The sequence below is a fragment of the Diadema setosum genome, chromosome 17 (assembly GCF_964275005.1).
Source record: "Diadema setosum chromosome 17, eeDiaSeto1, whole genome shotgun sequence".
In the NCBI taxonomy this organism is placed as follows: domain Eukaryota; kingdom Metazoa; phylum Echinodermata; class Echinoidea; order Diadematoida; family Diadematidae; genus Diadema; species Diadema setosum.
This window is the reverse complement of record NC_092701.1, coordinates 13896461-13915190: the sequence shown is the minus strand read 5'-3', so window position 1 is coordinate 13915190 and position 18730 is coordinate 13896461. Positions and strand designations below refer to the sequence as shown.

At 37.1% G+C, this 18730-nt stretch overlaps 2 protein-coding genes across 2 annotated transcripts in view; one reads left to right on the top strand and one right to left on the bottom strand.

The window, feature by feature from the left end:
- The window catches only part of LOC140240733 (hamartin-like), a 63807-nt gene extending 60037 nt beyond the window's left edge, over nucleotides 1-3770 (top strand). The window contains exon 18 of the mRNA XM_072320497.1: nucleotides 272-3770. Within this exon, the coding sequence (XP_072176598.1) occupies nucleotides 272-1111 (840 nt within the window). The 3' untranslated portion in view covers nucleotides 1112-3770. The remainder of the gene's footprint in view (nucleotides 1-271) is intronic.
- Nucleotides 3771-9576: 5806 nt separating this feature from the next.
- Nucleotides 9577-18407, bottom strand: LOC140241277 (mediator of RNA polymerase II transcription subunit 22-like). The gene is made up of 4 exons (XM_072321027.1): nucleotides 18323-18407; nucleotides 14694-14854; nucleotides 13175-13255; nucleotides 9577-11895 (listed from the first exon to the last, which is right to left on the bottom strand). Exons 1-4 carry the CDS (start codon nucleotides 18381-18383, stop codon nucleotides 11677-11679), a joined length of 522 nt encoding a protein of 173 aa, XP_072177128.1. The 5' UTR covers nucleotides 18384-18407; the 3' UTR covers nucleotides 9577-11676.
- Between the last annotated feature and the right edge of the window lie 323 nt (nucleotides 18408-18730).

The following is an 18730-nucleotide window of genomic DNA, read 5'->3' as shown; positions in this document are numbered from 1 at the left end:
ATCTTTTGACTTTTTCCTCTTTTGCAGAAATAAGCAGTAAGCATCATTTTGCTTTGTACCAATAGTTCAATATCATTACGTGCAGCTTAAGCTTGTTAGAAAAACTTGAACTTAGTTCTACTATTTCTAAAAATCATGGTATGATTTAAAGTAAATAGTTCCCCAAAGCACATTCTAACTTAGAGACCAAATTTTGAAGATGTTTCAAATCATGGCCTTGTTCTTGACATTGTCTCATTACTAAATCTTTTTTCACTGTGTAATTTTGCAGGCACTTGAAGCTAAGTACCACTCACTGAAGAAAGTTAATCAGCGACAGGAGGCCCACATCCTTCAACTCACCAAATGCATCAGTGAATGCCGTAAGTCACAGTCACATGGTGGACAGATTGAAGATTCCTCAGCGAGCTCTAGATTATCCAGGAGTAATTCCAGTAGTCCCAGGAAGCAGCTTGACCGCCAAGACAGCACCGACTCTCGCGGTAGCAGGTCACGAAAGAAGGCCCATGGAAATAACTTATCAGAATACCAGACTCCTGTTGGTAGCGAAAGCTGGTCATCATCAGTCCATCCAAAGTCTTTTCCCAATCCAACAGAGACAAATGGTGAAAAGCCACAGAGTGCAGGGGAAACATATTCAAAAGGGTTGCATTCACATCTATGGGATTCCAGCCATGAAGGAAATGGCAACAACTCTGACAGTAGACCTCAGACTGATGTCAACCCAAATACTACTAAAGGGCATGGTGCAAGTGGTCCATCCATTAAATTCAGCGAGACTTCTCCCTTTGAGCCTGTTCAGTCTATGTCAAGTGCCCCAACACATCTTGGACAAAATAAAAGTTTACCTGACAGTTTCAAGACTCTCACTTCTTCATGCCCAGAATTTGACCACTTCTCACAGAACTCTGAATGCAGGTCGGAGGGTGCTGCCAGCCAATCTAGCTCTGTCAACAGGACAATTTCCCGTGAAGACAAAACAAATGGTGATAACATATTAAGGCCGAGAGCTGTTGTTGACAATGTCGGCTCTGGCATTGACAGCCACGGTATAGCCAGTCTTCTTGACCTTGACACAAGCATAGAGGAACATGGCTTAGGTCATTGGTAAAATCAGCACAGTTTCTTCATCTGAGCTGTTACAATTCACCACTGTGCTGAGTTCTCATTTTATACTCACATTGTTAAAATGTCAAAGTGCAAAAAAAAACAAACAATGGTAGAAAAAAAAAAAGGTATAAGAATGAAAAAAGAGCAGCAGCTCTGAAATTTTAGCAAATTAGATGAATTACAGTTATGTCCCCTTGAATATGGTGTTTATATGTCATTTTGCAGAGAGGCCAGAATAGATGATTTAACCCATTGCTACATTGCATTTTTTGTCCAAGTTTTATTGATGTACTCAAATTTTGCTTTTATTCCATCAGTAATCGTAAACATTCTTTTGAGAGTAGATTGTGCCTTGATCATGGCGAATATATTTCTTACTTCCTAATAACAACACATTCATTGTCTTTGTTGCATGTCTCAAGTGTTTCTTTTTGTTGGTAATGTCAAACTCACTTTTTCATTCAGCATACTGCAATTGACTAATAGAAACATCTGTAGATATTTAAGTTTGTTCTGATAGAAAATATTACCATGACAAATATTGCCACATATTGTATGTTAACATATCAACTCGTCAAGGGAGACTGTGATAAATTATGTTTGAGTGCAAAGTAATGTTGCATCTGGAAAGCCATATGGTAGGGGATAGCCATGGGGGGGGGGGGGATGTTGAGCTGAGTAGGTGTTCTCATGATAGAGTTTGAGAGAAAATCAGATTCACATGCATTGATTTTGTTTTTCTACATGATGATAGCAATGTTACACTGTGCAATGGCATATTATATTTTGATTAAAAGACAAATTGATAATGTCAGGTTTTCACTTGACCATCAGCCTTCAAAATTGTATGTTCATATGAAGCAAACATATACTTCCAGTAGATGGCATTGGAGACTCGGTTTCTTTACACTTGCTCCATTTTGATGCCTCCCACAAAGTGTCACCAGAGGTATTATGTTTTTGGGTTGTCCTTCTGTCCGTAATTGATTTTGTGGACACTGTTTGAGGTATTCAAATGAAACTAGGCATATAAATGTGTGAGTGGACGAAGCTGTGCTCATCAACTTCAGGCCAAACACAAGGTTAAAGGTCATAGGTTAAGGTCAAATTGTATAATGTCACCATTTCCCCTCATATCTCTGCAATGCCTAAAGATATTTTCATGAAACTTTAATGTATACAGTATATGTATTACCAGATTAAGATTGTCTAGGGATATTTTTAGCCTTGGGGTGTAAGGTCAAGAGAAAATACTTAAATTTCACTCCTTTCCTCCATATCTTGGAAATTGCTCAAAGTAACTTCATGAAAGTAGAAACTAAGTATATATATGTGTGCATGTATTGCCTGACATTGGGTCGTAAGGTCATGGGTCAGAAGTCGGGTTAAAATGCTGTAAATAAACACTATTTAATGCTGAAATTACACTATTTTCTCTATACCTTGAATATGACTCAGTATACACTTGATTAAACTTGTTGCATACATGCATTTCTGTGCTATGATTCTGTAGGGGAAAATTTGTTCCGTGGGGTCAAAGGTCAAGTGAAAATACTAAATTTACACTATTTTTTCCCATATTTTGAAAATGGCTGGAAGTATGATACAATGAAAATTTGAGTGTATGTTACTAGATGGTGACTATTTGCCAATCATGTGAAACTGTTGTCTCACATTGACAAGCTGTAAGTGCTCTAGACCTATTGGGAGAATAAAGCGATGTAGGAGAGGCAATAGTAGTTACCAAAGCGACATTTCTAGTTTACCGATAGTCTAATGGTTTGTTAATATTCAAAGAGGCAGAGTGCAATGCAAATGAATTAACAACACTTCACATTGAGGGAAAAAAAGAAGTGAGAAACAACTTGTCAACCATCCTATATAGAGATACCATAAAATATATTCACTTACCATGTTATGTGGCATATTACTCCAAGCCAGCATGATGATGCTATTTTTTTTTTGCATATCCAACACAACCCATACAGTGAATGTGGCATATTTACATTTAAATAAACAACATTAGCCACATTCAGACATACAAAATAGTGGGATGATGATCGCACTCCTAATCTCAAGACTTTTTGCAAGCATTCACAATCTCAGAAATAGCAAGATAGCAATCATGCCCCAGATCTTGAGATTATTTTGCAAGCAACTCAGACAGAAATAGCTCTTTAATTGTCGATTGATAAATAGATAAATCGAATTGTTCTCGTGCCTCACAGTGGTGTGATGTGGGCTTTGATTGATGGGATATAAAATCTCAAGATAATTTGGTCCAGCGTTCACACCGTCACCATGGGGCAAATAGCATGCTAATTTAAAAATATCAGCTAGATTTCTTGGGATTAGCAACGCGATGCTGATCATGCTGTTTTGTGGGGATTTTTCATGTCCACACGTGCAAAAATCTTGAGATTGCAATCACAATGCAAATCTCAAGATTTGTATCCCATTAATTCGTGTACATGTTTGTCATCATGCAACTGCCTCACTCCAAAGATTTTTTGTTTCATTGTTTGATATCATGTGGGTTAGTCAATACATGCCAGAAATTGGAGAAATGAGATCACATGTGAAGTATGTGTAATGTTTGCCTGTGGGCAGAACATTTGAAGTATTTGTGTGAAACGATATCAAGAGATACAACAATGAAAGTTTAAGTGCAATTTACATATAGTAGATATATATATATATATATATATATATATATATATATATATATATATATATATATATATATATATATATACATATATATACAGTATGTTTGTTTTTGTATTCTACACAGTCCTAAAAACTGTGTGACCAAATCATTTGGATTGCATAGTAAAATGTTACTTAATTAAAGGAGCAACATGTAATAGAGTTGGTACTGCATGCATCAGACACAAAAAATTACGGTATGCATGGTGCTGCGAAACTGGCTTCTACAGAAAATTTAAGTTGAAGGTAAGCATTCCCAAAGTGCATTTACTAACCCATGATATTATAGTGTAACAGTTTTTTACTTTTATTACCTGGAATGAACAACATGATAACCTCAGAGTATAAAATGCTATTTCAGAGAGGTACCGTAATAAGTCCCTTGACTTCATTACAGGACTTGTGACCTTCCTTTTGAACCGCTTAACGGAATATTCTGTATATTCCCTCTTCCACCAGTTGTCTATATGTATCAACAAAATGTTTACCTGTGAATATGCTGCTGTGATCAACGAGGTGATATTGAAAGTATAGTAGGTACATATATATGCATGATATATTCATGATGCTACAGACCTTTTCACCAAGTTATGAGATTGCCAATTTTGCTATTGATGTTAACTGTGTTGCAGTCAATGTACCTGTAGTTCTATCATGAATATAACACATTAAGGTTTAGTGCTGGTGTTTGCAATCAATGCAAGTGCCTACAAGTCCTTTGAGAATGACAGCGCATTTGTAAAATTTGTATTATTTCCATTTAAGCCCCAGTCACATATAAACACGGATCCTCAAGGATCCACACGATGATCCAGGGAGTTTGGGATAGTTTCACCCTGGGTGGAGCGTCAACAAGCATTTATGACTATACAAATGGTATCAACATGGCAGCTACACGGATAAGGCCGGAACAGCACAGCATCTACATGGCATCTACATGGCGCTTACACGGACCAACACGGCAGCTACGCGGCGGCCACACGGACCATCCTGGATTGCTCTGCCAACACGGCAGTCCCCGGATGATGCCTGATGTTTTTGACCTCCAAAAGTTGCCATGTTGGGCTCCCGTATGTCCAAGGATGTCCAAGACGTCAACGCGGATCTCTCCCCGGATCACCCCGGATCAGATCCAGGGTGATCCGGCATGTCTACATTTATGCAACTGGGGCTTAAGGGTGCTAGGGGCATTGTTTGAGGGATTGCCATCTGTCTGCCCCAGATCTCATTGTTGTGATTATATCATGTGATTCATATGGTTGTATAGTTCAGTGTACATGGGATGGAAATAACTAGATGTATATTTGCATGAACTAATGGGTGAAAGGTCAGGGTAATTAAAGGTCACAGAATTTTAGTTCAGTCATCGGAAATATAGAAACTAATTGGAAAATACATATTTCTGTGGTTTTAAGAGGGTTAATTACAGTGGACTCCCATTATAATGAAGTCCTCGGGACCAGCAGTTTTCTTTCGTTATATCGAAATTTCATTATAACCGAACAAATAAACAATAAAAATGCATAGAGTGGATAATGTTGCGGCCTGATTTTTTTACTTGTAACTGGAATTTTGTTGCAACCGTGATCGTGATCTTTATTTGAGCCAAAATTAAGGGACATATTGTGGGTGGAACATAGTAATTACATGAGAAGGCAAAGACATACATGTAACTGTCTACTGCACACTGCTGCTGAACTGGTCTAGTGAAGTAAAACTTTTATACAGGTATTGCTGCCCAACCAGGTCATCATCAAATAGTCTGTGTACTCTCTTCAAATTATGTCTTTGTCCAAGAGCTACTTGGTTTAATGGTGGTACAATGTGAACTTTTGCTTGTTGCCCTAACATAGTAGTAGACTAAATAAAATTGACAGAGATTACGTAATACCATTTCAAGGACTTCAGGTTTACTGCTCTGAGATAATTTGGATGTGTTAAGCTTTGACATATTTAGGGGCAATAAGGTTTTATGGATTTTGTTAGTTCAATTGTGAAATCAGCAGGTACCAACTCGATTATTTACCCCAATTTATCTGCTGATGTCCAATACATTGTGTGTATGTGATTTGCTGTACTTTGGAAGTGGCATGAAGGTCAGTATATTTGAAATTTGTTTGTTTTTAACTTGTGGACTTGATGTTAATGGTAGGGCAGGCATTTTTTTTTCCCAAGTGCAAAGGATTGCAAATAATTGCACACAACGTTCATGGCTTAGTGTTTCACTATCTGTAAACAATATATGTCATAACTGCAAAACATAAAGAGTAAATTAATGGAATAATTGGGATCCCCATCCCCTCAACATTTTGGTTACTCCTGTAGCACAAGGTAATATCATCTGCCTGTTACTGTAAATGCATGGATCACCATGAGTGATGTGTTTTGTGTCAGTAATGATACAATGTACTATTAAAGCTATTCAGTGTTTTGTTATGGTGCAATCAGGGTATGTCAAAGTAGACTTAGTTAATATTTGGCATACCATGATATTGTTGTTAAAACACCGGTATGTAGGATGCTTTTCAGTGCATCCAGCTCACAGCATGACAGAGTTATCTTAAAGTTATCTCTCTGTCGTAAATGACAACACTTCCCATGAAGACAGTCAGTCATGTACATGTATGGCCCATAAAAATTAACAGAAGCAATACATGTAGTATGAACTACATGGACTGTACTACAATGTATGTAGCCTCAGGAGATTTGAGGGTACCTGTGGAAGTCTTAGGGAGATGTGTCTTAACAGCCTGTCTGGCTTCTCAAATAGCTGTGCATGTTGTGGATGGAAATAGCATTAAAATGCCAACACTTGTCTTGGAAATGCACCCATTGCAGACCGGTGTTGAAGAAACTTTAATGCAAAGAAGTAAATGGTCATAGGGTCATTAAACGTTTTGATTTCATTGACTGTGTATTTATTTGAGTGATGCATTGTAAATTGCTTACAATGGTATGGTGTTCCAAAAGTTAATAAAATCACAAGTATATCTGAAATTTGAAAGAAAACCCAGTCTTTGCTTCTTTTGTGAATCTTGTACTATACCCGCAAAGAGACCACTTGCCATTTTATTCATAATGTTTTACAAGCTTATGATTGACAAAGAATAATCACTGACGTTTCGTATTCCAATTTGAATACTGTAAAACATGTCATATTGGCGGCAATAAATTTTCCCAAATTGGAGCCGATGGCCTTTTTCATGGCATGAAATTTTCGCGAATTGCCACTGGCATTCAATGCATATACACTGTAGTGTAGACAAGAACTTTCACATGCATTTTAATTTCGCGAAATTCGCGAAATTAAAATGCATGCGAACATTCCTCATTTTACAGTAATACATGTACATCAAACATTTTTTTTGGAGGCAGAGATCACAAAGATTAAAAATACGAGTCATTTTAACAGTTCTGATGAATTGAAGTGTGATAGCTGTGTTCTGAAATATCAACTTTGTTATGAAAGCCATCAAAATGCATTAAAAAAAAAAGTATTCACTAGGTCTATCAGGGAGCTTGTGTGGGAGGAACAAATTACATACAAACTCCTAATCTCAAGACTTTTTGCAAGCATTCACAATCTCAGATTAGATTACACAAACAGATTACACAAATTTTCATCTAGCATGCTTCTGACTGGTAGTTTATGTAGGTTGTGCTTGGTGTCCACTGTAACAACCATAATGCAAGGTACAAATACATAAAGCCACGAAGGGTTTCTTTTTCATGTTTTAATTAAGTCAGGTATGTTGATTTTCTCTCTAGAAATTTTGCTTAAACTGTTGAATTTGAGAATAATTCATGTCTGTCACATCCCTGTATTAAACACACATTACAGAATTTGAGGATGCAGTAAAAGTGAGTAGAGATAGAATTTCTGATCAAAAATCAAGCTCTAGCACATGTTACTGTGGACACACACACACATACACATTATATTAATGTCAGTAACAAGGAGCATTGCCAAATGTTTCATTTAGGCTTCTTTGTGTGTATGTGTGTGTGTGTAATAATATAATATTATATTTGCATTTAGTTGAATGTCATTAAATAAAGATTATTGAAAAAAAGGGTGTGTGTGTGTTGTCATTATATGCATAGAGTTCTTCATAACAAGAAGCTTCAGTTCTCTGTCTCATCTGTAACCCTATGGTGTAATGTTTGTTACATGTACTGTACACTTTACTAAAAATAGGTTGGGCATCAAGAGTAACATGCAATACGCTTTTGCGAAACTAGCTACTTCAGGTACTGGTATTCTTCATTTTCAGTGGGATTTTTTTTTTAATATTTAGTACGAAATACTTTTATTTGCATGTAATTAAATCTGAAACTTATGATTATTGGAAATAGCAGCACAAACTTGACTGTTTCTGTATCATGAATAGTAGCACAGAAAATCATAGAAATTTTGACCCAATTTTCTATGAGCCATCATTTCCACATACCATATGAACATTTTCTTTAAAACATATCAAAGCTGCATTTGAAACACTGGAATGGGAATTTTTTTTATCTTCTATGCTTATCTACAGTATAGTTTGATAAAAATACAACTTATTCACGAGTGCGCAAGTTTTTCACAAGTTTCACGAGAGCCAAGATTTGCGAAATTGAAATGCATGTGTAATGTTCTTGTCCACGTTATATACGTTGAATGCCAGCGACGATTCACAGAAATTTCATGCTGTTGGCTCCAACTATTTGCAAAAATTTCACGCCGCGGAAATACCTTGCTTTACAGCAGGCCTATGCATGAAGTTGGTAGGCCAGAAATTAACTCTCCAAGAAAATGTGACTTTGTTGCCACTTACAGATGATTTTACTTAAATGACTCCTCTAAATCTAAAAGCTCTAGTAAAATGTTTGGTTCATTGCATAGATGATCATTAAATCTTGCATTCACCAAAACGTTGTATACATGTATGTGTGCCTACAGGTATCTGTGTGTGTCTGATTTATTGTGACAGGAGAAGCAGCACAGCATGAAGGATAGGTCTGGTATTTGATTGTGTGTGCTTAAATGTAAAAGTACAAGTATAAGTCAAATTTGTTGGGACCACAAAAATGAATACATATACACCACTTGTAGTTTGTTTTATGCAAATTTTGACTCGGAACATGTAACTACATGTACGGTATATGCATGTAGCAGGCCTACATGTTTTGCATACAATTTGTAATTTGATCTGAAAACTTGATTGACTTGGGCAAAGTTCAACTTACACTGTATGCTACCATTTAATTCAAATTGTGCAAACAGTGACAGAGGAGCTGAAATGGCATGAGAGATAGGGTAAATATTGCCAAAATGTTTCCAGTGAATATGTTGGCAAGCATACAATAGGCCTAGTTAGTTTAGTATGTGGAAACAAAAGGCAACGAGATGCTAACACAGAATCGCACAACACAGGAAATCATGCTAATTTTGTGACCAGTCATGATGATAGCCCGATGTAGTCCGACGTCAAAGCTGAGAGAAGTGCAAAATTCGTGCAATGTGAACAGCTACCAGCTAACTGCCACTTTCAAAGTTTTTAAAGTAAAGCCATCATCAAATATACAGAAAAATAAAAAATCTCTTCAATGACGCTGTACTATGTTACATAATGAAAAATATTTTAAAATACGAAGACATTTTGAAAATTATCACATTTACATATTCTAAATATGTAATATTTAAAATATGTAAATTGGTCAATACATATTACTGTATATGTATTCACTTACAAGCAAATGCAAATGAAACGATGCTGAGGACCATGAAATTTTTTATTTTTTTAAACAAGATTTTATCATAATTATTATCATTTTTTTTTATTTTTTTTTTTGGTGACGACATACATCTCTTCAACAATGGCATCTATGGGTCTACAAATGTAAACATCATGTGGAGAGACGGGGGCAGAGGAAGTTGTATTTGTTTCTAGTGACAAGTTGCTTATGAATTCTTACCATTCACATTGGAGTGGGAGCATCAGCTAATCACAGTCAAAGAATCAGTCACACCCTTTCCTAACCACCACGTACGTAGAATGGCAGATAACATAACTCACAGCATGCAATAAAAGCTAAAAATAGCCTTAATACAGTGCAATGGGCAGCAAATGTTACCTTTCCACTTCTTGTGTGTGATGAGCTACAATGTGAACAACATGTTTTGTGAGTACATAACATGTGCAAGATGGCACACCTGGTTGCAAATCCTCTCTAGCATGTAATTGGAAGTTGAGAATTTCCCCCTGTTCTTTTAATCTTCTTGTGATGAGCAAAACAAGAAAGGGAAATAATAACGATCCAAAGTAGTCAGCTTGTGTAATCAAATGATTTGTGGCTAAACATAAATGTCTCCCCACAATGATATCATAATATCAGAGTTAATTATGATGGGGTACACCTGTATTTTATACCTGCACTGGTCTGTTGGCCCTGAACCAGTACAAAACTATGTTTCAATAGGGTAGAGAAAGTATCTTAAATTCTGGCGGCCTATTCAGGCAACTACAGTTTTTATTTGACCAAAGTGAGAAAAGCAATATTGTCCTGCATGTTTTTGATTTGTTTGACATCCATGTATTCATTCATACTCTGCTACAAAATTATGGCCTTGGTTTTAGCATATGAAATTACATGGGGCAAAGATAGCACATACCATATTTCTAATTATTGTATAATCGCTGAATACACCAATATTCATGCAACTGATTGACAAATTGCCCTACATAGACATAAATAAGCACTGAATTGATCAGTGTTTTAGTAGTAGCTATGACAAAAGAAATCATGGGCATACATGTACATGCTTGAGCAGGATTTGAACCTACAACCTCCTGATCTCTGGACAGGCATCTTATCCACTAGACCAAGTTTCCGCCTGACAGATTATTCAACTTCATGAAAGTCTTCCGTCAAGTTATTTTATAGCAACTGATTACAATAAAAACAACTCAACCAAAGAATTTCATGAATTTGAATAATATTCAGGCATTACATTAACACATTCGTGAATTATAGTGGTGTGAAAAAAACAAACAAACAGAAAACATATCATTGTCATTTACATGTAGGTGTGTGTTTGCTCATGATTGTAAAGTAGCAGTGTTTATGTCATGTAATTGGTGTTTATGATTTTCCTGTAGTGTAAATGGGGACTGATGTGCGGAAGAAAACTGTTTAAAGCATACAATCTACCAATATGATACTTCATTTGCATTGGTATGATGGAAACAAAACAATGATAAACAGCATTTACAGAATTTATCAGGTATATACAATTGTAGAGTATGCAAATTCTACACATGGCTTTTTTTTTTTTTTTTTTTTTGGTAGGCCACTACAAAAAACAAAACAAAACAAAACAAAACAGGGTGGAATATAAGCTGAGATCTTGTGAAATAAAACATTAACAGTGATAAATAGTCAAAGGCATGATGGCCTTTGCCCAAAAGCACTGTCGATGACAACAGACCAAACCTGGTAGTCAAATACCGGTACAAGTACTTGTTGGTCTACAGCTCAGTTTGATTTTAGCATCTTAACCACCATTGGCAAGTAGTTTGTGCCATGACAAACGCTCAAATCCACAATCTGGTTGGTTGGACACTCTCAATTTTATTCAACTTTTCTGGTTCATCTTGCTCTTTTGTACAGTCTGGATAGTTTCATCCTGCTCTGCGCCATATTACTGGATGGTCCCTCTCTGATATATATACCACTATGCAGTTTGGTTCCCACCTGGCATGAGCTGCATTCCTGGTCTCTTCCACTTTGCCAAAACTTCACTGCGATAATGAGTTGCAAAGTAACCCGAGCAAGATTTACATCTTCTATTATCACACTTACAATTGTATTTGGTCAATTGTAACGGGAAGAGTAATACTCTTCTTCAATTTCATACAGATCGTTTGAAAGTTCATCACGAAGCTGCATGAGTTTACCATCATAATTGTTTTGCACATTCTTCAAGAAGCGGGCTCGTTTCTCAATGTTTTCATTGGCCAATGGAAAGTCATTCAGGATCAGGAATTGCTTGATGTCAGCAACAAGGGAAATCAGAGACTCCCCAGCTCGTACCTGTGAAATCAAACAGAAATTTAATTTTGATTGTGCCATGTTTCAATGGTGATCTCTCATTCACTGGGTAATTTACTGGCAAAGAACATCCAAAGGACAACAAAGGTAACCATTCAAACTTACTCTCATTAAATGTACTGTACAGTATTAAAATGCAAAATTTTAAAATGCAAAATATACTGAAAGCACATTTTACTGGCACACAGGAGCAAACCAAAGTTTGATTTCTCAAATAGCCACTGGACTGAACAAATGGAATATAAATTAACAACTGCAGCATGCAGTCACTGGGATGACCTTGTTTTCTCACAAAATCACTTTATCTACCATGGCATAATAACACATTCATCTGTGGGAATATTCAATAACAACTTGATCTAGGAATACCACACAATACACAGTAACGACCCGACACAAATCGTACTGCACTTGTATTCTAGTCTGTATATTTCGGGTATTCTGAATAATACAACATCATCGATCCTCCCAATAACCATTTGATTACATTCTTTAATCTTGATCACTGGCTGTGATTAAACTTTGACCCTCTGCACAAAAGAAATATTTACAGCTTATTTGTATCCACTCCACCACAGAACTTTATTTTTGGACTTGTGTAGTGGAAGTTCTAGCTGATAATTGATATTTGAGCTTAATGTTGGTGACCTTTACCCTTAACCTTGTCTTTTCATCCTAATCTTTTCCACCAATAAGCTGTTTTTCAATGCTATCCTTCTAACCCCAATATCATAACCACTGGACATTCAGAGTTGAGGTAATAAGTGGAAAATGACATTTCTACCAAAAAATAGTGCAATTTCTGACCTTTATTTAGACCTCCTTGACCCTCCCTCTGAGACCAAAATACACAACCACTAAACATTCCTACTGTACATGAAGTGTAGGCTGTAAAATGTAATATTTGAGGAAATTTCCAGTGACTCTTGACCTTGAGGAATCACCTCAAGTAGCATATTAGCATGACATGCTACACTATAGGCACCGGTACCAAGAAAATGAATCAATTTTTTTTTCTATCTCGCAATTATATGTATGAGGTCTGAGACAGACAAATGGACACTTGGCCCAAAACATAATGCCTACGGCATCCTTCATAGCAGTGTCATTAAAATCCCATTTACTGTATGTTTCACATGCCCAAAAAGAATGATAAGACATGACTCACAATATGATTTACATTACAAGTTCCAGTAGGAGGCTTGCTTATTTCCCCCATTACCAAGCAAATTATGGCAGATACATGAGCATACAAACTTACAATATTAGCTGCTCTGACTTGCATCTCAGTCTGGTCTTGTTCACCTTGTGCTTGCCTTGAAACCTGTGTTTCATCTTCAACCTGACCATGAAACCAGAATAAGATGACAATACTAAAAGGACTTACCATTCTGCAGTCTTTACAATCAAAACTATCACTGACAGCAACAATTAGCAAAACATGTATGATAAAACATTTCACATCCAAAAAAATAATGTTGCCGATATTTGATGTGTATTCTTCATAGGGTCAAATGCAAGAATGTTAGATACATAAATATGAGTACGGTATATAAATGGCTTGCATCCAAGATGATACTTCACCAGCCAAAACACTTCCGACAAATTGGATAACTGGTAATAACTACAATGTATATCTCAGGACGTCTTGGCGACACCAACAACACAGTATCATGAAAACACACACACTTTTTCTCTTCTTCTTTTTCTTCCAACTTGGAGTCAGGCTACACACATAACTCGTATGGAGAATAGCTTTGCTTTTGCAGTTACTATGCCAAACTGTAAAACTGGAGCAAAAATACAAACTACCGGTATTATTGACAATTGTGTAAAGATTCACCCTCTGAACACATCATCTCCTATTTACTGTCTTTACCATCATTCAGCACAAATACTCCACAGACACTCACAGTTATGGAAGTTGTGCAGTTTCACAAAAAGGCCTAAAGCTTTGAGGGACCTTCCAATTTGACCATGTCAAATCTCCTCCACAGACACATTTACATTGTAAGTTCACTCTGAATACCAATCTGTTTGATTTGTCACGACTTTCTTGTATTATTCTTGTGTTTAATAAATAATGCTCAATGTATCTGTCCATTTTAAAGCATCAGGAGTATCAGCAGTTGATGAAATGTGCACTTTACATGAAACCACTATGATAAACATTGTCATACAGAGGGAACTGTGAATGTTAACATCAACCAAAACGGAATAACATAAAATGCATGGGACACGTACATGTATGAATGAGGCAGTGCATATATGACAAATACAAAATACTATCATCGAGGTCATGTGTCACTGGTTTTGTTTTGTTGGATTTTTTTTTTCAAGTTTCTTCTGCTCCTGGGCCCCATTTTATCAAAAGATAAACTTGATTTTAAATTTCCTTACCACACAGGCTGCCATAGACTTACAGTTGAAATCAACTATATAATCAATTTTAACTCTTCATACAACAGGGCCCTGGCTTTCAAGTACGGAAATTATAATTAAGAAAATCTGCATCCTTTTTCGTATTTCTTTACTGTGAAAGTTTCTGATATGTTCCATACTTCATTAAATGTGCAAATTAGTTTGGATGTGCCCTATAGCAGACACACATTGTACAAACAGAATTTCCAATTGCAATGGATAATATCACTTGGTCATTGAAAGGTTTGTTTGCACACACATACACACAAACAATCTACCAGCATCAAATTTTATAAGTATGTGAAGCTGTCTCCCCTGTACACACTAAAGGGAAGATGATAAAATAATGTTTTACAAACCTTTGCCAACTTGAGTATCTCAGTGAAATTTTCCAGCACAGATTGGGTGTCTTCTCTGAGTCTCCTCTTGTATGACTTGAGCTGTGTGTCCTTGCTCTGGGTAAGGGCCCTTTGCCCAGCTTGCTGGCCCTGGGATCCCACTGACATCTTTTCAATTGCAACTAAAAATTCACAATGAAAAACTGAAGTCAGTACTTGTCATGGGTTTCCATATTAACCAACCAAAGGTCAACTTGAACAATTACTCCACAGTCATGTGCTTTAGAACTGAAAGAATACGCAGGGCTTGACACTAATGGTGGCCCGGTGGCCCAGGGCCACCAAAAACGCAAGTCAGGCCACCAAAATTTCAGAAATGAAGAATTTGGTGGCCTGATCGGGCCACCAAAAATAAAAGTTAGTGTGGAGCCCTGGAATAGGACTAAGATTTTTTACAAACTGACATCTCTCTGTACGAATTGTCATTGAAATCTCACATTATATGCAAAACTTCAGTTTTCCAAAAATTTAATTCAAATGTTTTGCAATGACCAGTCTTGAACTTGGTGCATGTTGGTAGTCAAACATAAAGTCTGAATCCTCAAGAGATTGCCATGTGATACAACAGCTTGTAGAAGCTACACTAACATATGTACATCTAACATTGCAACTTTTTACCCGCACTACTAGTAATTTCTCTAGACTTATGTAAAGCAGGCAATACTTGGTTTTAGGGGGCTATGTTATTTTAGGCTTCTAACTTCAGCACAGCCATACACAGCCATATACAAATACAGACTAGTCAATGGAAAGCCAGGAAAGAGTTTCCTCGATAATCATGCAGGCCTACCCATCCCCACCCCCCACTAAAACTGAAAAACTAGTGATACGTACAACTGTATCAAAGTAATATGAAAAAATTTAAGGTAAACCCCCCAGTATAGCTTTTCTGCAAAATTTTTAAAACTAAAATAATACATACTGTACATAAATCATATCTACAGCAATGTATGTTAACTACAAAGTGTATATCAAATTTCTTTAATCTAAATTTTTATTTTGTTACATACATGACAGAATTTCACAAAATCCTAAAATATATCACTTTGAAAATCCCCCATAATACGGTCATGGTGATCAAAATTTGGTCAGGCGATATGCAAGCTTAATGCCGATGAAAAATACGCTGCGCTTTACACTGTACCTTGTTGGCGCAAAATTGCATCAGGGACGTTGCAGTGCCCGTTAGTGACTGAATTCTGGCAAGTTGGTAACTCTTGTACATTGAGTCACTGCATCGGCACGTACAGATATCTTGTTTTTCTTTTGCGTTTTTTTGCACATACAATCGCACTCTGAGCTTGCGACAAGCAACAAATCTTGCAAGAGAACAGCGTACATGTATTTCTTGATTTTTTGTGCTTTTTCAGCGACCTGTACTCTTAAAATTGAGCTTAATACGTGTGCGCTTTGGAAAAGTTCTGCATTTTTTATGACAAAATTTGGGATTTTTGGATGGATTTTGGAGAGGACTAAGGGACTTTCCTGATGTGAACAACAGTGCCAATATGTGAAATGATGTGATTTGCATGTGTTGAACTCACTTGCTTGTGATTAGTGATAAGTGACCGAGTAAGTATGTGACCGAATACTGCTAGGCCTACCCTAAGTGGCTTTACTCCTTTAGGATTTAAAGGTCCAGTTTACCTTTGGGAGCAGTGATTTTGAAAAAATCAAGATATCACATTTGATGCATATATGTGTAGGTCTGTTGTATCACAAAACATCCTACCATATGAAATTTTTGCAATAAAGCCTAAAATATTAGGAGATATCAGTATTTTTCTTAATAAACCGTAACTGTAGATGGTTTAGTCTGGAAACATTTTTTATTATAACTATTGTTCACATTTTTTGTATTCAACAATACTTAACATCGATTATACTGATTCAAATTTTTACAGTGCTTGTTTCTATCCCTAACTCACATTTTAAAACTATTTTAAAGCATTAATGCTGGGTTTTTGTTTCATCTGCAAATGGTAAATTATGCCTTTAATAGGGTTAGAGTTTAGGGTTAAGGTTAGAGTTCAGGATTAGGTTGGAGTCTAGGGTTAGGGTTAGATGGCTGTGCTGAAGATACAAGCCTAAAATGATTAAGCCTCGTACAACCAAACATTGCCTGTAAAGCATTAACCCTGGTGCAGGGCGCATGTTGGGGTCACTGTAACCCCGGGGTGCTCCTTGTAACAGTACACGGTTATAAGGTTTACTGTGCGGGCGTTCGGGCTGTGTTTCGCAGTTAGGGTCGCTGTAACTGTGAAACACAGCCCAAACGCCAAACTTGAATCTCCCGCAGTATAACTGTGTACAAGGAGCACCCCGGGGTTAGGGTCGCTGACTTGCTGGTGCAGTTAGTACAGCATACGACACTATCGCTCATCAATGACTTCTCTAAAGCTCAACAGTAATATTGCCATAAACCACATCAATCTTGGATAAACTCTCTCTTAATTCACTTTCAAGTGTCACCAGACTGACACCAGCAAGTACATGCGGCTTCAAACAGTTAAAGGGACTGTACAGTACTGGTTGAGGTGGGAATTCATGTTTTGAACATTCCTACAACTGTGAGATAATGAGAAACCTCTTATGAAAAATGAAAGAGCATGTAATTTTAAGAAGGATTCAATGTTTATTTGATGAAAATTGGTTTTAAAATGGCTGATATCCAAAAAAGTCATCAATTCGAACAGAAAGGGACTGTTGACAGAACTGAGGGAGGGAACTGAGGGAGATTCAAGTTTGGCGTTTGGGCTGTGTTTCGCAGTTAATCCATTGACTGGATAAGATGTCTATGTGCGCATGCGCTGGCCGTCAATTCAGTGTAGCTTTCCCAGGTTTCTCTCGACCGAGTCACATTAAGTCATCAATTCGAACAGAAAGGGACTATGACAGAACCAAACGTTGCACGAACCCTGTTGTCAATACTTCAACTTCACTTGCAAGTCTTCAATTTGAATAAATTTTTCGATTTAAAGTTGATATTTGGGCGCGATACTACCTAGTCACGATCCTGAATGCTACAGTCCGCAGTCCCATTACGCTATGCGTATGGGGCTGCTGGTCGCAGTTACACTGCCACTTACTGCACTGCTTAGTGATAGTGACACAGTGACAGTGTACGGTACCAATTCTTATGTTGCTTAGCAAATATACCCTGGCCTGCACAGCTGTTAATGTGGACCAAGCAAATCAAATTCGCTCAGACGCAGAAGCAGAGGCAGAACAAAGTGGTGGTTTCACTTCTGTGTATAACTCACCGCGGTAGACCGCGGTCTATAGAACTAACATTAGTAACGACAGTTAGACTCGTGTGAGTGAGTCGTGTTATTAACAGTTGATCGTGTTGATAGATGTTGGTGTCAACTTTTCATAACACACACAACAGGATTAGGAGTTTATGGGACCACAGGCCAAGGCAAAGTTGACGAGCAACAAGGACAATTTGTCAAGTATGGCGATGTGTGCACTCTTAGTTTGGCGTTTTCTTCATGTACGGTAGACCCCTATTTTTCATTATTGAGTAATTGTCACGCAGTACAATCTATACGTCCACTGCTTCTTGATCTTTTAGTAAAATTACTTACCGAACAACAGCAACGCTTCCTGTATCCGTGTTGTCGTTCGCTCGCGTTGCATTGGTCGCATCGCGTCGCTCGGCGTCGGGCGCACTTGTATCCCAACGTGGTTGCGAAAAATCTGAAGTATACTAGTAATGAAAATACGGAAGACACCACAGCAACCATAAGGAAATGTATTACCTCCGCCAAGGAGGCCTACGGTTTGCGGCATGCGAAATGACTCGAAAATTTGTAAACGGAAAGTAATTAAACTTTTATGAAAAGTGGATAATGACACCCCCCCCCAAAAAAAAAAAAAAAAAAAAAAAAAAAAAAAAAGATTTTGGTAGTGGTCATGATCCAGACAACCGCCGGATCCAGGATGCATATATATAACGTTATATATATATATACCGTGTGAATATATATAATTTT